Raw genomic sequence first — 21795 nt, forward strand, 5'->3', positions numbered from 1 at the left:
TTTCCAAATCCTCGAGTGACATTACAACACCCTATTTTCTCCAAAACGTTAAGAGTACCTCAAGCATTTAAAGTGACTGCCTCAGTCTCCTTAGAGAGTGGAGTGAAAGCAGCTAGAAAAAAATTACAAAATCTTGTTGCTAAGTGCCCCACTGGTTTGCTTACACCTTAAGTGACTATTTCCTGTGTGAAGGAAGCTACTGTTCAAAGTGTGCCTCAGTGACATTATAGATTGCTCCATGTCACTGACCTCCAGGGTAATTCCAAAGTGTAAACTCTGTGAGGGTCAAGGGTCTGTAATGAAGGAACAGCTCTAGCAACTGATTTTGCTCCTTAGATAAGAAAGAAGAAAGGAAGGACGGCTAAGACAGGGTCCCGTCTTGTGAGCTGAGGACCCCTAGTGGTCCCCGTAGTAATAGCTCCTTCCTGAACTTCAAGTGTTGCCTGGAGTCTGTGTATCAGAAACACCATTTTTCTGTTGTGATTAATAAAATACAGCATCATTTAAAGTACGGAAAATGTTACAATTTCTGTTCACTACTGTCATTAACTCTTTTTCCATTAAAAGATACCCAAATTCCTGTGACTAATTGGAGAGAGTCAGATGTTTTGATGTTCCTCAAGTTTACAAACTCCTGCTTTAGACAGGACACCTACTCTATTTTTGATAAGTGGCCTCCGGAGAGCTGGGCCCACTGAGAATAACAGAAATGTTCTATAGAATTCAAACAGTAACAGAATTGTATTAATTATAAATAATATCTTACTTTTAGAAACAACAACAACACTGATCTACACCAGAGAATTTGCAGTCTTTGGCCAAATATGAAGAGGAAATCACATAGAACAGCACCTAAAGGAACGAATGAGCAAATTTCTTCACATGGGAACTTTGGCTTTCACTGGCTATTTGTGGAAATTGCAAAATGTAAAGCTATATAGGATACCAGATACAGGACGGGATGTTATTCTGACAGATCAAGAGAACTTAAACTGCTTGACATTCAATCAATTCCACATTTTTGTGAATGGGATAACCCTCACTTCAACCAAATTTTTAATTCATTGTTTAGAAAATTCACACACACATACAGGAGTTATGGCATGGCCTGGCTCAGCTGTATGTGTGTAACCGCTTTTATCCCCCTGAATCAATTACTATTTCATTACTGAAGTATTCTCTTAGATTGCCTGATTTTCTGGTGTTAGTTTCCTGGGGAAGTCAGACCAAAAAAAAAAAAAGAAAAGAAAAATTCTTTAATAGAAAGACAGTGCTCTGGAATTGATAAGAGAGAATTTTTTCCCCTTAAGGTTTCCCTCCCCTACACCAAAATAATACCAGTCAGTACTTAAAGTGTCAAGGGAGGAGAGGGCAAGATTTTTCAGAAAAGACTGGCCAACACGTCACGTTTCTGATTCTCACTCCTGGCACCAAAGGACAGTTACCGAGAAAAACAGCCAACGCCTTCCTCGCGATGGGTTAAAACCAGATGATGAATTTTCTTATCAACACGTTTCTAAAGATAGACAGGCCTGAGTGCTTGAAAGGCGCAAAAATAATTTACTCTTCAGTCTCAGGTACGCAAATATACTTAAGAAAGAGAAGTTTTATTAGGGCAATTTCACTTTATTTTTCCATACAGCAAAGTCAACTACTGCAGTAATAATAAAATAAGCATAAAACAAATTGCAGCCCAAGACAAAATACATAATTTTAAGCAACTACAAGCAGAAAGTAAGTTGTGATTACATAATAGTAAAACCAAGCACATCTATCCTTTCAGCAGATGAAAGCGGGAGGGTTGCTGGTAAGTGCAACATGATGCCAGCTGGAACGAAGGCTGGATACACAAATTCAGGAAACAAGTGCCCATTAATTACATTTGCTTTTTTGAGTGCTTCTGAGTTGAAAATTAAAACCGTGAAATTTGAACTGTGTTTTGTTTTTTTTTCACCTGCTGAAAGAACAGGATCCTACGGCAATTAAAAAACAATCACATAACAACTATAGCTACGGTGTGCTGTTTGGTTTGCCTGCTTATGGTTTAAATTTTGTGAAAGTCAATACTTGTTTTGAAGATTTTTTTTTTTTTTTGTGAACAATAAACCACTGAAATTGGCAGAAACTGATTTGTATCATATATGTCCTTAGTATAGTTCTCTCTCTCTTTTTTTTTTTGTTTTTGTTTTTTTTCGTTGAAAGTTTTAAACATGCAGTAGTTTCGAAAAATGTACGGAATATCTGATCCATGATTTCACCTTAATGGTTGAAGTACCTGCTATTTTTGGTAATGATCTTCAGGCAGATTTGGCCCAATGGAGTTTTTGTCAGTCATGAGATCTCGGAAGGATGGCATATCTTTCCAGCTGAAAAAATCCTGGCAAACTACAAGCTGTCCACAATAAAGCAAAGCAACATGTTTGAAGGGGTATGGAGTGCTAACTCTGTGCCACTTTTGCAAGCAATTTTGCTCAGTCTGTCATTTTATTAGCCTTAACAAAACTCCTTGTAATTATAGACGTTTTTATTCAAAATAAGATCTTACTATTATACAGGTTTCTCTCTTTTGACTATATACAGAAGTGCAAAAAGTCAACCTTCTCTCTAGACGTTCCAACATGCTAAATTGCAGCATAATCAACCCTCAAGAGTTTGCACACACGCTATAATTCTCATTACGTAAACTTTGAGTATTTGGATTATCAACAAAAAGTCCCTTGTTCTATTTATTGATTATGCAGCTTATTTATAACAAGGCCTGATATTCAGGGATTTCAAAAATATTAAACAATACTTTAACATTTGAAATGGATACAGTAGAAAATAAATTTTATTCTAATATCTAGGATCTAGATCTTCTTATAATAACTAATTACAAACAAAATAAATCATCAAAATATTACTCAATTGTCTGCCAGGATTGTTGCGATAGCAACAACTTAACTTCTTACTTAGCAATGATTATATATTTATAAGATATCCATATAAAAGATCTTTGTTCTTTTAATGAAAACTAGACAAGAACTAACAATGACTGACATTCTTACACTTTAATATTAAATCAGTAAAATATAAATCATTTAGTTAACAATAATACGAATATTCGTATGACACTACATGTAATTCAAAACTGAGTATGTTATGAAGGAAAAACTACTTTAATTTTTTTTTGTATTTTGAAAAATTCATCGGTAAAATCTAATAAAACAATAGTCTATAAACTGAAATGGTATTCAATTGTTAATAGAAAATGAAATCTAATAAATGTAGGAAATGAAAAACTACATTTTAACAAGAAAAATAAGTAGTATTCTATAATGTAACTAACTACAATAACATGTGAAGTCACCATTACTCTCTTAACATGATTGAAATTACATTGGTATGGGTTCCAACCCGTAATGTAATAATCTAAGGCTTTAATAGATGTACAGTACAATCAGTAAAATCAACACATCAGTCTTATATTAGAAAGCATCTCTCTCAAGCATAAAAACTTGCAGTAAACTTGGAAGTATGGAAAGTTCTATAACCGAACTTTCGCTTCTCCCATTCCATACTATAACTACCAGTGACCTAGCCCCTACTTCAGCAATTTTTAGAACTGCTGAACAGAGCAAAAATATCCATTGCTAGCTGCAACATCCAAACCACAAAAAAAGGAATTCCTTTGGATGAATCCATTCTTAAAAATTGAATGCACATCTATTTTTTTTTTAATTTTGTAAAAGGCTTTCTAAGGCTATAAGCAGTTAATCTGAACAAAATAAAACAAAACAAAACAAAACAAATCACATATAAAATTCACCCATGTACTTAACCCACCCAATTACTAGGTTAATTAAACATTTCCCATTTTCATATTTTGGTTTATCATGCATCTGATGACAGTGCTGCTTTCTTCTTTGTTTAGAGTCACTATTTTAAATGTGACTGTGATGAAGCATTTAAGCAAATGTGAAACCATTTTTGCAAAGCATTTATAGTCTTTTGACTTTTGACAGAGCTATAAATAGAAGCAAAATAATTTCCTCAAACATTTTTTTTTTGTTATCGTGTCTCAGAAATGGCATATCCCTTTTGAATAACATGTTATACAGTATAGTATGCATAAATATTACACTACAATGCATTAAAATAATTATATATATATATATATCTATTATATATATCTCCAGTATGTGTGAGTTTATCTGTATCAAGAGAGTTTGTGTTGTGCTGTCTATTGTTACTGTAGAGTTAAATTGGCCATTTCTGAGACAGCTTTGGTTTCCAAAAAAAAAAAAAAAAGAAAGAAAGAAGAAAAAAAAAAAAAAGAATGGTGCCCTTTGACTGATTAGTACTAGCAAATAAGCAACAAAATGTGGCTCTGAAAATAATAACACTGAAGAAATAATACTCTAATTTGATGTACAGTCTATGGCACTTCATGAGAATCCTTAACAACATGGTACTTAAAGCCATGATGTGCTTTAAAAGATACACAGTTGTGGTTTTGCTTGGCACATTCATCTCTGTCAGATCCCTCCCTCACCACATCTTAAAATCTATTACATTAAAAATATTACTCTTAAACAAAAATGACTGTGCATGCACGCTCTCGTCTATAATGGCAATTTTAAATACAAGGTGCACCTTTGTTATTTGTAAACCTTGAAAGAAATAAACTTATTTTTAAAAAATTATATCTTGGTCTACAGACGTACCAATACATAAGAGAATCATGGTTACACCATAGTCTGTCTTTTCCAGATGGCATGAATATATAGGAAACTAATGAGGTATGCATATCTTAATGCATAACTCTGTGCTAGAAAAGAAAGACGATGTTGTTCTTTTAGACAGGAATATCACCTCAGCACAAATATCAATTAAATGTACAAAGTGTATAGGCAACAGTGTGCAGTGGATTTCCATGTTGTCTTTTCTTCTGGTTAACATGCAAAATGTGGCTGTCTTGTGGCTGAGGGGTTTTGTGTGTGTCGCTTGACGGTATATACAATATGGCTAATGACCTCGTCCTTTACTCTAACCAAGCACACTGTCCTTTCCTCTTTAGTATGATCTACAAGGGAAAAAGAGATAAGCTTCGTTAAACCAGACAGCAGAGCAGTTGCCAATACATACCGAATATGAAAATTACGTTTCTGGATTTCAAGGGTAAATACACGGACGTTGTTCTATCTTCATATTAAAAAAAACAAACAAACAAACAAAAAAAACCCTTCACAAGTACAGGTGGACCTAAATTCACACCTCTAGGAGAGTAACAGGACAAGCACAGCTTAATAAAATCATGAGATCTTCTGGAATATTACCCAATACGGAGCTAAAGTATAAAAGATATTTGGGGAATCAAGAGGCAGAACGTCGTCGAGCTCTTTTGGAGCGCAGACATTGGGGCTCAGAATTTAAGCTCGCTTAATTCATCTCTTTTATGGTTTAATAGGTTTCAAGAGTTATTACCTGGCCCTACAAAATGAAAATCCATGCAACGCTAAGTCCTGTGAAACACAGCTCATCCTGTTTGGGTGCTTGATTAGCACAGTGTATGGCAGGGGGCAGGGGGGTAGAAATTATACTTTAAATAACTGTTTTGGATAATTTAAAGTTTGGGATTTTTGCCCCCATAAAGCCAAGGGAAAAAAAAAAATCTCTCGTGCTCCTGACAAATGAAGGTGGAAGAGATAGGACCCCGTACTTGTGAATTAACAGTTCCAGTTTTTACATGACCTTCGTTCTCATCAGAGGCTGTTTACATAGTAAAAGTATGCTTTAGAATACAATCGTGAGAATGAAAGAAGTCACCATTTTGCTACAGTCAATGACCAGTTTAATTATTGCGACTACTCATGAAAATAAGCAATCACTTGATAAATAAACACTACATTAAGAGTCGAAGCTTCAGTACAGACATATCCACTGGTTTGCTACTTGGTGAACTTATAGCCACTTGGTATCATTTTTTTCAACCTGGATTATTGCTCAGAACTAAACATAGTTACATATAATACATTTGAAACATACCCAACTGATTACAAAAGCTTGAAGTCCCTCTTTTTTTAAACATGTCAAAAGGAGAATTTTTCTTCCAAACTTACATACTACAAAGTAATGAGCATTGCTTATTTAAAAATGTGGCTCTTGTTCAGGACAATTTATTATCAGGTTATTGAGAAAATTTATGAAGTAGACAAAAATCATTTTGAATAATTTAATTCATGATGGCAGCATGCCTCTGGTAGTACTTCTTGGATTGCTCTCAAATCTTGTCTATCTTCTTCTCCTGCCTGGGCTCATCCTCTGTCCCCTTATCGCAATGGATTATGACCACAAGGGATTCGGAACTGCTTCTCCACCACCAGCTCCTCACTCAACACACTGTCCCTTCTTCAGAAAGGCCCTCACGCCTCCCTCTCTCTATAGCAACCATCATGGCCCCGATTCACTTGTTTTCTAACTCTGCTGGAAAAAAGTTCTCCTTCATCTTTGCTCCAAGAAAAATTTGTTCAAACCTCTCTTATTTTAATATCATGTGCTGAAATTTACATCTTGATTTAATGGTCTATTCATCTTGATCTCATTGACATAGTAGCACATGGTCACCCAGAGTAGCACACACAAAAAAATCATTTGTAAATGTGTTCATGCACAGATACATGAAGGGAAACAACAAGAAGGATCACCCATCTTATTACCAGATTCAGTTTTAAATGTGGTGGCTGTTTTCAAGTATCAAAAATATTCTGAGGGGCGCCTTGTTGGCTCAGTGGGGTAAAGCCTCTGCCTTCCCAGGATCCTGGGATCGAGACCCACATGGAGCTCTCTGCTCAGGAGGGAGCCTGCTTCCCCTTCTCTCTCTGCCTGCCTCTTTGCCTACTTGTGATCTCTCTATGTTGGATAAATAGATAAAATCTTTAAAAAAAAATATTCTGAGCACATATGATAGCTTGAATGCATGTACTCTGAATGAAGCAGATCCTCTCAGGATAAAAACTGGCCACCTTTCACAAGTATCTCAGTCAATGTGTTTGAAGGGAAATCACAAGAGTTTCAGAGTATTTTTGAGCAATGGCAACATCTTCCGAATTATGCAACCCTCTAAGGTGACCACTTTGAAGTACCTGAAATTCATCTGGATACGTGGATGTAGGTGTACGCCTAGATTTAGTGTGTGTATACACCTGTTTAAAGTCCACCTCTTGGGCGGCTGGGTGGCTCAGTCAGTTAAGTGTCTGCCTTCAGCTCAGGTCATGATCCCAAGGTCCTGGGATGGAGTGCCACGTGGGGTGGGAGAAACAGGGAGCCTGCTTCTCCTCCTCCCTCTGTTCCTTTCTGCTCTGCTTGTGCTCTCTCTCTCTCTCAAATAAATAAATAAAATCTTAAAAAAAAAAAAAATCAACACTTTACATTCAAATAACCGTGTGTGTGTGTGTGGGGGGGGTGAAGCATGGAGTCAAGAGGGTACATGTTCTCCTTTAGGATTTAGCAAAAAAAATTTAAAAATATTTAAAAAAAAAATGATGACCTACACCAGGGCTCAGCAAACTGCTACCTGGGAGCTAAAGTGGGCCTGCCGCCTAGCTCTATACATAAAGTTTGATTGTGACAGAGACTCACCCCTTCATTTCCATATCACCTCTGACTGCTCTCCTGCCAGGAGGCTGGGGGTGGGGGTGGAGCTGAAGAGTTGCAACACAAGAGTGGCAACAGAAGCCACAGGGCCCACACAGCCACAGATATTTACTACCTGAGCTTTTCAGAAAAAGTCTACCAACCCCTGATGGATACCATCCATTTAGTTTTAAGTCCTATTTTTCTTTCTTCATGCTTGTGTTTATTTCTACTAAAAATAACAATCTAATCAACAAATTTTAATTTTCCTAAGTATTATGTATATTCACATGATATTAACATATGTATTCTAAGTGTGTATGATAAGATTCTTTATAACCCATTTAACATAAAAATGTGAGACCTTCCTTAGTCCACTCAAAACCTTCAGTACTGAAACATATGCTGTGTCCTAAGTTCATTCATTCATCTAAGCTTTGTTTAATTTGTCTGTACTTAGAGAACTGTGCCAAGCACTAGGCAGGTGTTCAATTAAGCATAGGAAGATCCTGAATTTTAAAAATAATTGAAATAACATAAAACATATAAACATTTTCTCATAAAAATTTTGAAAAATTTTCTGAAGCGCATAATACCAAGGTTATCTTAAAAAACCATTACAAATAAATACACACTATATATAGGACATAATGAACTTACTGTTTAGTGATGAAAATTCTACATCTGGGTTACATACTTGTGGCTAGTCAGATGTTCGGCAGATATTATGGGTATCTAGCAAACAAAAAATTATCTGATGAATGATCCATGCAAGCAAGCCAACAACCAAGAGATGAAAACATTTTAATATTAAATTTTTTTTAAGAGAAGTGAAATTCAGCTGTGAGGTGACAGTCCTTATCTGGCCAACATAACAGTAAGTTAATGTAGACTTAATGTCAAGGTAGCAACTCATTGTTTAAAATCTTTGTGTTAAATACTAGTCTATAAATGTTATCAGTTTTTAGGAAGTAAGAGAAGTAAAACTATCAAAAATTCATGCACAGCAATAATTGAAAGAAGCCCTTTTTGTTGGCCTACACACACACACACACACACCTGTGGTTTCACTTAGGGAGTCATCCAGAAATCAAAGTAGGAAATGCCTTGCCTGCTTTTGTGCAAACAATTGCTCATTTTCGTTCACCTCATGGTTTCTAGCTTTTTTTTTTTTTTTCCAAATTAAAAATACCAGGTATTAATTTTAAAGGAGTACTTCAAAGGAACCCGAGGTTCATTTCAGAACCTATTTCTGAATCCTGATGGCACAATGTATCGTATTATAAATGGGCATGAGAGTCCAAGTTGAGAGAGAAAATACAGGAAGAAATCAATATAGAGGGGCCTCATCACAATGGTCCCCAAAGCAGTGAACTTCCAATTTGTAGCCCGATTCTCCTCCAACCCAGAACTGTGGCCACTAACCCGGGAGCAGGCAGTGCGGTAGCGAGAGGCAGTCAGAGGACCGAAAGCACGGGTTCTAACCCGAGGGGGACCCATTTCTTGGCTGTGGAACCTTGAGCCAAGCACTTAATTACTCTGTGGCTAAAAGCTTCTTGTCTACAAAATGGCGCTCATCCCAACTCCACAAGGCTGGTGGGAGAAGAGCGGCATCGCGTCCATGAAGGCATTTCGTTGTTGTTGTCTCAATTTAGATGTCCTAGACTAATTCAACAGATTGCAATCCACAGTCTGGAGTGTAAATTAATATGTCTCTATTTTATTTCCATTTCTCAGCTGACATCTTTACACAATTGTACGGCATCGGCAAATGGCACGAAAATGTGCTCCAAGCATAATGAAGCTTCTCATACCATTTTTCCTGCTGCTGCAGGACAGGATGTTGCACCCAACAGTGTAGAAGCATCAAGGATGGGGCTGTCGAAACAGACCAAGGACCTTCAACACCAATCGATGCAGATGAAGGGCCAGCTATAAACTTCTGCATGCATGCAGGCTGCATTTTGTGGCATCAGCTATTTCCGGCATTGCTAATATACTGTAGGCATATACATATGTATGTATATGTAGATATAATATATGTGTGTATATATATATCCATTTCCCTTTTCTTTCTTTTGGTTGTAAAACAGTACGAAGACCCAAGATTATGCATGAAATGGTCACAGCACAATGCAAAAAGTAAAGTGTCCCCTACAACCCAGGTGGCCCCAGGGCACGTTGGAATTTGCTTGGCTGTAGTTCCGCTTACACCAGCAATTCTGTCGTCATCCGCGGTAAACTCACAGAGCTCGGCATCATTGATTTGCACCATAAATGGATCGTGTTGAATCCATTAAGAAATTTCTGCCATAGATTACTTACTAACATGCCACATATGCACAATCTAGTATTCTTGTAAATGAGTCTGATGTGTTAGCATAAATCCAGGGCTATTTTGACAAGCTTCAGAAAAACTAATGGTTCTTTGCCAAGAAATGTTTAAAGCTTGTCTGAAACTTTAAAATACATCCATTTTGGCAGGCTGCGTTTGAGAGTTGTATAATGGTTACACTAATAGTTTACAGTTCTTCAACAGGACGTGGTGTCCTGGGGAGGGCAGGATGCCTACTTCTCACAGCCCGAGCTACAAATTCGGATGGCACTTAATTGGCCTTTTCTGCCCAAGGGGTTACATGTTGGTTCCCATCTGATGCCGGTTCTTTTGCTTCTTCTGGCTATACTTAAACCACAGTCTGTGTGTGATCTAAAATTGGATTTGGCTCTAAATTTTTTCACATGCTATCAACTGTACTGAACTTTGCTTTCATAACGAGCACCTGTAAATTAAAGCCAAAACCTACTTTACCTAAGTCTGACTTTGATCAACCATTATTTTCCAGAGTACAATTTAAAATAGGATCAGAGAATGCTGGCTGAATCGATGTCCATTTTTAAAACTTCTAATATTCTAATAATCATTTTCTTTCATATAGTCATTCTTATAGGTCATAAAATTCAAATTTCTGAAAGAGATCCCACTTACTTATGAGTAAACTGTGAAATTGTTACTCCCTGAACTTGTACGAAATACAGAATGACTCAATTTACCATCTTTGATGTCTTTTTTTTTTCCCTCCGTAACTCTCCAAAATCTATGCTGACTAATTACAGAAATAAGAGTTCATAGGATTTTTTGTTTTTGTGTTTGTTTTTCCTCAAGAGCACTGAGAATCAAAACTTGGATGCCAATTTAATTTATTTTGAATATATAATCTGCTTATCAAACAAAACCCTCATGAATTTGTAACAAACTCTATTTACAAGACTGGTCATTTGTGGCATATAGAACGTATTTAAACATTTTGCTTTTTGTTAAGAATTTGGGCAAGCACTAAGACATGGTATATGCCAAATGTTTATAATAAACACCTAAAATCAGCTGTATTTTTGATCGGCCAAAAACACCTGCACAATTGAGACGCAATGAGAATTGCTTGTGTAAATATCATTTTAGTAGCTTTAGAAATGGAGCCGCGACAACTTTGGAGCACTTATCAATGGCATAAAAGCATTCTGCTGCTCATCATAGAGAGAATGTGTAGGCCAACAAGAGGTATCTTTGAAACCCCATGCTATTAAAGCACCCACCACAGCCCTCACGTACGCACAATTCCCACTGACCTCAATGGGAAATCCGGTGCGTAAGGGCTGTTGGATCGAGCCCTATTAGAGTTGGTTTTTAAGAAACAAAGCTGTAAATTAGCAAACCTGGTTGGCTGTGGCTGTTGCAGCGAAGGGAACACTTGTGGCAGATGTTGTTGCTGCGGACACAGTGGCTGGCGTAGCACCGTGCACCATGGGAACTTTCGGAGGGAAAATCATATAAGCAAACATACAGAAGAGTGTAGCAATATGGAAACCATGGCAACATGGAGGAGATAATTGGGCATGGTATTTATCACAGCAATAAGCCATGTGACAGGACATCATCACCAGCGAGTGACATGCAATCACAGCGCAAAGCAGGACAACATTCCAAGGAGAGAAGGGAAAGGGGGATGAAAGAGAAAAAAAAGGGGAAAAAAAGCTTGTTACCATCAAATCAAGAAAATTGACACAACAGGCTTAATTTGCTACGTCAAAAACAAGAATTTTATATAGTGTTCATAGTCAGACATTCAGAATCTACGTCAAAATACAGGTATTTACTCATTTATACAGTTATCCATTTGAATGAATGTACTTTTTCTTATTTATTATTATAAAAATACACAATATATTACTTTTATGATATAGATTTTTTTGTTGTTACACACCAGAACTCATAGTCCAATCAAAATCCACCAAAGGTGACTAAAGGAAACTTGTGTGTAAAGAAAACATTTATGTGAGTCCATGTCAATTAAATAGAAAATGGCATTTAATTGACAGGTGTTAGTAAAAGGGAAATGGACTTGCCCAATAGGATATAAGTTAAACTTAGCAGTGGATTTTGAGGGGCTGTGAGGTGCACCACAGGTTTAAGATAATCAAGAAACAAAGCTGGCACCTACCAACACTTGTAGCGGGTGTCATGCACAATATTGAGCCTGCCCATCATGCATTGCAACAGGAAGGTGGATTTGAAAAGGGAAAAGAATTAAAACATCCCATCACACGTGTAATTAGGAAATTCATTTGAACAAAGAAGAAAAATTGTTATTATGGGAACAGTGGCATGTAACTGTCAGCACAATCAAATCATACAATAGCACAGTGATCAATTAGAACTAGTCTCGAGTGAAGAATAAAAGCCAGTTTAACTGTGTGCTGGTACACTTTGTTTCTCCTCATCGCTGCCTATAAATAAACGTATGCTGGGAGAAGTTGGAACTTGCTTCGTTCTTTTAAAAATCGTATCGTAATTTGTTTTGTTTTTACTCTGCTTACTAGCCATCTGGCGGCTTTGCTATTTCTGACTTTAACATAGGACTGCATTAACATTTTCTTTATATTGCGCACATGTTAAATAATTAGAGAAGTTATTTATTATTAAAATGCTAGGTAACCCAATGCACAGAACTGGCTTAACAACGTAATAAAACCAAAACGTTCATTTTCATTCCCTTGGTTTTATTTCCCTGTTCACCGTAGCGGCAACCACACAGACAGGGAAGGGGCGGTGACCATCCATCCCTACGGGAGGGGTACCAGGCAATAAATTATGCATAAAGAGAAAGTGAAACTTCAGCCTTGCCTTTGTTTGGAATTTAAATCTAGAAAAAACATTTAGAGGGGCTCTACTTCTATGTCTCAAAGTGGTTTGCTTAAAGGTATCTGGGAAAACAGACTGGTTTTCACTGCTGGGTTAGACCTTCAGGACTTCTTAGAAAAGCAACTGTTCTACAAAATTGTGCATACAAAAAAAATCGTTGAATAGGCTTCAATGAAAACCCTGAATGGGAGATAATGAAGATCTATCCATCCCATATGGGGGCTTAAGAGTGATGTTTCAATTGTTCCAACCACAGTGTTAAGATGTTACGTATATAGTCCCTGTTCTCTTCTACATATAAACAGTACAAAATGTAATTTTTTTCTCCCGAGTACAGGGCCCTTCCCCACATAAAGAACAACTGTTCTTTCTATGAGATTATTTTAGATTTCTAGGTTTTAAAATATCAAATGATTTTATATTTCTATCTAAATCTTGGCACAGCCTATCTAAACACTAGCGGCATCTGGGATGAACATTTGTTAGAAAAATATCTGCCAGTTGAGTCTTGTCAGAGATGGCTCTATAAAACAAAGCTGCCATTGAGAAACACTGGGCTGGCTTCCCTGTAACAGCTGCAATTAGTCTGTTATCACAATCAGACCGTGGGCCCAAGGATCAGTGATCCAGCTCGGTCAAGGTCAAGGAGCTGGGGAGGCATCCTCTCAGGTGGAGTGATATTACCCGGACAGGCATTTTTTGTGGGGGGCGGGGGGAGACACTGGAAGATCTCTATCATTTGCTGCTACTACCGCATCAAAGACTTGTGAGAGACAACAACAAAAACAGATCAGTAATAACAAAGACGTTAACTGGAGACAGTAGAACAAGTGAAATTTAATCCTGGGTCTAGATCCTGGGACGACATTATCCTCTCAAGGTGGGGGCAAGGGGACTGGGAAAAGAGAGGATGAGAAGATGAATGAAAAACAGTAATGTGGTATTCCAGGAATATTAGAGCCAGCTTAAGTACTGTACAGGTTGTATGTTTTAAATTTACTGTTTATTGTTATGCGGCACTTTGTCCATTATATTTCATCCCATGCATAATTTAGCCTGCACATGCCGAAAATGAGTTAACTCTCCTGTCTCTTTAAAGCTTCTGTGATCTGAATTTTAGTCTAAGTTATCTTCCTCGTTACCACTATAACCAGTGCACACAGTTTTGAGAGGGATTTGCAGCAAATAAACATAAGGCAGCAATGAAAATACTAGCCAGGTGCAATAACTCACAAAAATGAAGACATAATGCTGTAGGACCCACTTACCAAAACCAAAAATCACTTTGAAATGACCATAATATCCATCTTTACATCAAGTGAGTTGATTTATTAACAATGATGCACAAAGAGCCAATTGAAATTTTTTAAATTTTCCACACAAGGTAAATTTTAAGTGAATGTGTTTGTCAATTTCAAATTTCCCCTATGAAGATATTTGCATAGCAGAAGGATGTGTTCCTGAGAAATGCATTACTGTTTGAAGATGCAGGAAAAACAAGTAGGAAGGTAATTTACAAATGCAATGTTTGCACAAGTTAAAAATACTTCATGGAGAAGGGAAGGATTTTAATAGAGATTTGGCTGGAGGTTTGAATTTGGATGTAATAATGTAAGCCTATGTATGGTTAGAAGTAGAAAGCTGATTTAAGGTCTTCTAAAATTTGTATCATTTAGGACTAAATTTGTGTCCTTTAGGGCTGAAAGTTCACAATCAACTGAATTAGTCTCAAAATTGATATCCGAAACAGCAACAGCTTCATACAGTTTACTTCTATTTCTATTCAGTGTTTAGAATTCTATTCGATTGTACCACTGACTTCAAGAAATCACAAATAAAACCTAGTGCTTCCTACCTTCCAGGCTTTATTCTAAACTCTTAGAACTGCCTATGAAAGTGCTTTGAGAAATTGTTTTCTGAAATTGCTTAACACTCCTTTAAACACAATCTTATGAAATGATTACCATTGGTATCCCCATTTTATTGATGAAAAAAACAAGGCATAAAGAGAGATTATAACTTGTGGTGGAGCCAGATTTAAATTCCCAAGCTTGATCTCTAATCACTACCCTGAGTTTCAAGTAAGCCATCTGCATTAATTTCATTAATTACAATAAAAGTGACAAGCTGGGAAATTTTGTTTTGTTTTGTTTTCATGCCCCTGCACCTCCCCTCTCATTCCCATTCCCCGCCCCCAAAGAAAATTTCCTAGCCTTCTGTTTCTCTACAGTAAGCCACAGCACAGGCCAAAACTGAAGTTGCTTAAAGCACACTATTTTTAGATGGTCTTAAACCACAAGCCCACACTGAGGGGAGTATCCTATGAGGAGAGAAGAGGGGTGGTCTTCAGAGGACAGCAAGTAAACAAAAATGGTGAGGAAGAATGGGGAGAAAAATTCAAGATACAGAGGAAGGGAGTCTGCAGGGTCGTGAGGAGCTGGGCACACAGCCTGTTCTTCCACAACCAACCTGCAGGCACGGGCTGTCAAAGGAAAGGGCTGCTTATGAGGCTAAGGAGCCCAGGCAGGCACACCTGTACCCAAGGCAGCCCCAGGAACTCTGGAGTGCCTGCCTCGCTGAGACCCCGGAAGATCAGGCAAGAATCACACCAGCAGGGACCAGTGCTGGCTAAAGATGGAGAATGGGCAGCCTGTCTACCCTACTGGACCACACAGGACCTCTCTCTGAGGGTGAAGATAGGAGGAAAGGGAGGGGAGGAGGGAGTCCTGGAATCCTAGCAATGTCTGGTATTTCTATCCAAGAGGGTGAGCTTAGAAATTTAGAAGTGGACCGAATTTCAATCCAAGAAAATAAACAACTGATGTACATAGCAGTGTATTTCTCACCTACTCTAATCTCGGGGGTGAAACTCATAGCTACAACATAAGTAGACCCTAGATTACGCATGTACTAATAATTTAGTCTTAAAAGGTGAAGATTAAAAAAAAAAAAAAAAAAGTAGTACGTATCTAAAACTTAAAAAAAAAAAAAAAGGAAAGAAACTTGAATGTGAACTTAATCTACTATCTGCATTTTTTTTAAGTGACATGGAGGGTACAGAACTCCAGTCATGGACTCAGGTTGTCAAAAAGGCCTAGTTCATCTCTTAGGCCACATCATTTTTTAGGACTTCATGTAAAGAGCTCATAGATGTTCAGAGACTGACTGAAACCCACCTGACCCGATTTCAAGTTCTAGCTAAATCTTACAAGCCATGCAACTTGGAGCAAATCAGTGGGCCTCTCTAGGTCCCAAATTACTCATTGGTAAAATGGGACTACTAATACTAACCTTTCAGGGTTGTTGTGAAAACAAATGAGATAATGTATATAACGTAACCAGTGTAGTATGGCACAGAGCAAACACTCAATAAAGGTAGCTCTTTTGAACAAAATATGTGAAACAGCTGGGCCAGAGGCCCGGGAGAGCCCTAGGGCTTGGAACTGGAGAGCATGTAGACCTTCCAAAGGATTAACATTATGTCTTTATTTAAACTAATAAACACTAAATACTAAAAACACTGCTAAACAAATATTTCTTAATTCTAGCTTTAGCTCCTGGGTTATAAATTTATAATCCCTAGTGTCAGTACTGGTACGCCACGTGGCACTGATTCAATGAATGGATGGATGGATGGATGGATGGATGGGTGGGTGGCTGGGTGGGTGGCTGAGTGGGTGGAAAAGAGGGAATGAAAAGAGGAAGGGAGGGAAGGGGTAGAAGAGGGAAGAAGAGATAGATGGTCAGAAGGATAGATGGATAAATGGACGGATGCATGCGTGCAGGGAGGGATAAAAGATGTGTACGTGCCATTTGGTCCAATTCTGTTGTTAAAAGTTATGAAATACAGTAATTTTTTTATCCAGCTACCTGGCTTGCCGCTGAACCCCGATCTTTTGCCGGCAACCTAGTCTGTACCCATGGTCACCTCCTCTAATGACTTAGGCAACTATGCTGCACTGTAACTTCAACGAAATAGACCTACATACCCCTGAAGTTATTACTGAAGCAAGAGACTACAGGGCTCTAAAACTCTAAACAGCAAAAAATAAATAACTTCTATTTTCTTTCCAGTTCCAATACAGCCTCCAAAATATACCTTCCAGATTTTTATACTGTGGGCAGTTAGGATGCTCTGATCATATAATTCATCTGTATGTCTGCAGAATAATGTAGTTTTTGGAAAAAAAAAAAAAAAACTTCCTTTTCTCCCAGGTATTATATATGAGATAGTAGGGATTTGTGGTAGGATGGATTTCCTGTAGTTCCTAACAAGCTTTTAAAAAACTGAAATAGTTGGAAAAATTTTTTAAATTTAGAAATGTCACATATAAACATCCAAATGAGGTGAATAACTGGAAAAGAAAACTCACAAGATCTGGTAATCCTGGACATCAGGGTGACTACATTAGATTGTGCAGGCTTGCACAACCAACCACCGGAGGCAGAGGCACAACTACGCTACAATGTAAATGGAGCCGCAAAGGATGTGCAGTGTACAACAGGTACAACCTGCCAGGCAGATATTCCTCTGAGGCAATTAAAGGCTAAGTCAAAACATTCACTTTTAGATTGAGCCTGTGCTTCCCAGTGCCTCCCAGACCCCACAGTTCCTAATTTATTTCTTGTTCCATTTGTTTATATTTCCTGCCTGGCCCCTGAGGCATTTTAGTTTACATTCTCTGCATTACATTTCTTTCCCTTCTGGCTATCTGACAAAGTGGTTGGGCAGAAGTAAAGATGGGCTCTCCGTTTTAACCTTTTAATGTCGTAGAGCCAATTTTTTTGTACTCAAGCACGTATGACAAATAATGACAATAGTTTAAAAGAATGATGAAGGTATTACCTACTTCTTATTATGTGATTAATAAAAGTTAAGCCCCTTAAAACTGGGTTACAAATAAGTGTAACTTTATATTACTATTGCAATAATTTCATGTATTTGTTAAAATATCAAGAACAGAATACAAAATATCTCTGATGCAAAATTCATCAAAAATGCAAATATGTCTTCATATTTTCAGCACATTTCAATATAGTGTGACACTTTTTTTTAAATTAACAACGCTTAGCTTCTCAACAGAGAGATAAGTATGATTTTGAATTATGAATGTATTTATTGTTCTACCCCTGACTTGATTCTTACCTAGCATCTTTCTTTCTCTGTCTTATCCACAGACTAAAACCTTTCTAGGGAGAGACTACTGTCATAAATATCATTGTATAATGCAGTTAATGGTTAAGCTTATTTAGAAAAGTCCTTAGTCATTAGAATGTTGTTGGAGAAAGTAACATAAAACTCACTTAATAAGACAGAAATGTTAGATTTCCTTAAATAATACATGGAATAAGTTAGATTTTTTTTATTTTTAGATTTTAAAGACATTCACTTTGAATGGCAATGCTTCATTCCTTGAAAATAAACTGATAAAGATAATCTTTAATTTCTTCAAAGAGATTATGGTAGTTACCTACCAACTCTTTAAACTTTGTTTAGTGATCTGACTATAGAAAAACTGACAGATTATTTATTGAAGATGGCATAAATCTAGGGGCATGGCAATTTATATGAAAGCCAAAAGATTAAATTCTGGGAATCTCCAGAAACCTATGTACTTTGAGAAAAAAGTTTTAATCTTATAAAAGGTAAGAGAAACATATAAAATATAAGAGAGATTTTCTCCTCCGAATGCAATAAGTACCTTACAGATCAAAAGGATTTAATTTGTATTCTAAAATGGACAATCTGCATTTTGATAGATCCTATTTCATGAGTACTAATATTTTATCCATGGTGCCTAAGGCACATGTTAGTCTAATTCATAGAACACTCCTGATATTCCAATTCATTGAATGCTGCTACAGATTCTACGTATGGATGGCCAGCTTTCAGAGCTGCACTATATAAAAAGTTGTGGTTTGTAGTAAAAACTAATGTGAATATAATTTATTCTTTTGTTCATGATTAAAAAAATAAATGATCACATGCCCTCATGGCATTATGAACCTAATGCATTTAAATACTGTCAATATAGAGTAATATATTAATGATGCTGGACCTCTGACCTACACACCTCATCATTAATTTATTAATTAGTAAGATAAAATCATCTTATTAAATAAGTCTCTGAAGCCATGGTAAGTATTTTAGAAAGGTTAAGAGGGAAAGAGGAAAATGGGATTAGAGTCTCTGGCTAGTTGAATTCCAGATGATAAGTTTAATGTGTATTTTCTGAGATAATATGTTTTTTTCCAGATTCTAGTAAGTTTAATATGTATTTCTTCCTCTGCATGAAGAGCAAAAATAATAAATTTTTGAGTAATTAAATGACGATTAATGTTTCTAAATTTTATACCCTTGTGGAGAGCTCTAGAGTATGTTTATGTGACTAAGTTGAAATCAACTGAAATCACAAATGGGTAACTCAATAGTAGATGTAAACTTCCCTGGGCACTTAGGACTATTTCAATATTAGCTCAGGAGCAAATGATTTTAGGCAATCTACTGATTGGTACCAATAAGAGTACTCTTTATGAGCTCTGGAACACAGAGCCAGTTTTGTTTATTCTCTACCTCAAAAACAAAAAGGCTGAACAATAAAAATCAAAACTGGAAGGGTCATTTCATCAAATTCAAATTTACTCTATGGAATCATGAAGGCAAAGGGGTCTTACAGCAGGAAAGTATCATAAAATAGCTTGACAGACATACAACGGTGTTGAGGAAAGAGGAAAAAAAAAAGAGAGAGAACTGTATTTCAATTCCAAATTACATAAACAAAAATAAATCTAGAGAACATCACACTGATCTTTCATTCACTTCTCATTAAGCTAAAATTCTCAGTTTTTAAGGAAAATCACATGAGATACCTCAGGTCAGTTTCCACTGTGGACCACCTAACCTTTCACCTTATCTATGGCTAACAGCAAATTATTGGGGGCGTGGCTTATCTGCTCTACCAGCACAAATCCCTGCAGCTCATCAGATTTGTTCATGAACAAGCTCAGACCCCTTACCTGGTGGGAGAAATGCTGTATGTTGTTGCAACTGCATGTTGGCTAGAGCCTGTTGGTACTGGAAAATACCAGTGTTAAAGACTGCGGTGGCACCGTTGGTTTTTTCAAGAGCAGGCCTCTTTGGTAATGGGGGAAGTACAGCTTGAGGAATTCCCTGTTTAGTGAATGAGTATAAAAAACAAATACCAGTAAAAAGAGAAAAAGAAAAAAGAAATATCAGTTGAAGGCTAAAATTGTTAGGAAGCATGAGCAAGCAAGCAGCAGAGCACTGAACTATCCAGGGTGGGGGAAAAATCCAATCAACAAAAATGAAAGGAAAAAAAAAAGGCAAGATAAAAGCTTTAAAAGAAGCATTATTTTTGTCCAAAAAAAACCCCACAAAAAACAAAAAACAAACAAAAAAACCCCGAACCAATCCAAACAAAAAAAGAAAAACCCCTCTAGGACAAGATCACATGTTATAATGTGTTAAAGTGTTTTAAGTCCCATAATGCTTCAGGCTTTCTGTGAGAAGCCACTGATTTGGGGAAAGAAGAAAAGCTGCACTGCGAGCTCCATGAGGACTGACGAGTATAAGCAATGTTAATAGTTAATTGTACAGAGTGACTGAAACAGGTAAAATAAAAACTAATCCCACTCTGCTCCTCCCCCACCAGACCTATCTAGACATGCAAATGTCCCAGAGCATGCAAGTTTTTTTTTTTTCTTAAACACTGAACTATAAATATTAAAAAATAAATAATTCTATCACTAAAGCCATGCTAACCAAACAGGTACATGAATATACAGTCATAAATACATTTTTAATGTCCTTAAAGTATTTCACTAGAACATTCTACAATGTAGTTAAACTGAATGTGGGCTGCTGGGCTTTTGGAATCTTTCATGGTATGATATCCATCCAGGTACTTATAGTATAGTCTTTCCACTAATTTTGTCAGGAAACCACACTCAGTTTTTCATTGTACTTTACAATTTTATAACAGAAAAAGGAATATATATTTTTAAATTGATTAAAAAAAAAAAAAACTTGTATCTACAATAAAGCTACATGCCAAGCTAAAAGGTGAAAGGTCATAGTACCAGGTCAAAGGTTGCCTCGAGGGGTCGCTTCAGTGATTTGACAGCCGACTGAGTCTTAATTAGCAGGCAGCGAGCACATGATGGCAATGGGCCAGTGGGGTTCAAGCGCATTAACATAAACAGCAAGCAGAGGTGCATCATGGGGGCAGCAGTGCATTTTTGGGTAGGTGAGAAAAAACAAATAAAAAAACAAATCATCGGAATGCCATATACAACGAATAACAAGACTAAGCATGCACAATAAAGGCACTACTGAGTTGTTATTGGGAGGATAACTCCTCTTTGTAGTTAATTACAAACAAGATACTCTAACAGAAAAAAAAAAAAAAGAGTGAAAGGAAGAGAGGAGGAGAGAGTCTGCCTTCTGTATTTTTGCTCAAGTATCCGTAAACACAGAAAAGACCTCTCTCGTGATTATTTTACTGTGCTGTCAAATACCACACAGTATGTTTTATGAATATTTTCATGATTAAGTCATATATTTATGTAAAAAAAAAAAGGACAACATTAAAACAGCTAAGCAAAGAACAAAGAATGGACTCATTAAAATCAGCTATTAGATCACATTAAAATTTACCTTAAGAATATAGGTATCTGCTCTAAAAGATCCAATCTCTAACTCCTTGAGCGCTGCTGTCTGTCTTTCTTTCTGTATGATGGCATAGTCAAGCTTCTCTAGTTTGACAATTAAGTCTATGCCACAATATTATGTAAGACAATCTAGAGAGCACACTGTTGAAAATCTGGTGGCTAATCCTCAGAACAACTTTGCTTAAGCAATCCTCCTAAATAGTTCCAGATTATGTTATTGTTAAAAGCAAGATATATGTAGAGAAGAGTCTTGATGTGCAAAAGAACACACCGAAGGGGAACAATGGCTGATT

General features: G+C 36.9%; 1 protein-coding gene across 17 annotated transcripts in view; it reads right to left on the reverse strand.

Moving 5' to 3' along the window:
- Nucleotides 1-1578: 1578 nt before the first annotated feature.
- The window catches only part of MBNL1 (muscleblind like splicing regulator 1), a 200411-nt gene continuing 180194 nt past the window's right edge, over nucleotides 1579-21795 (reverse strand). For 11 of the 17 annotated variants that reach the window (XM_059163736.1, XM_059163721.1, XM_059163722.1 and 8 more), the window contains 6 exons: nucleotides 20912-20965; nucleotides 19829-19982; nucleotides 12111-12146; nucleotides 11326-11420; nucleotides 8275-8349; nucleotides 1579-5065 (listed from right to left, as the gene is read on the reverse strand). In XM_059163736.1, coding sequence (XP_059019719.1) covers nucleotides 8293-8349; nucleotides 11326-11420; nucleotides 12111-12146; nucleotides 19829-19982; nucleotides 20912-20965 — 396 coding nt within the window. In that variant the 3' untranslated portion in view covers nucleotides 1579-5065; nucleotides 8275-8292. The other 6 variants (XM_059163724.1, XM_059163723.1, XM_059163728.1 and 3 more) reach the window with 6 other exon arrangements.

This window comes from Mustela lutreola, chromosome 2, assembly GCF_030435805.1.
Source record: "Mustela lutreola isolate mMusLut2 chromosome 2, mMusLut2.pri, whole genome shotgun sequence".
Classification (NCBI taxonomy): Eukaryota; Metazoa; Chordata; class Mammalia; order Carnivora; family Mustelidae; genus Mustela; species Mustela lutreola.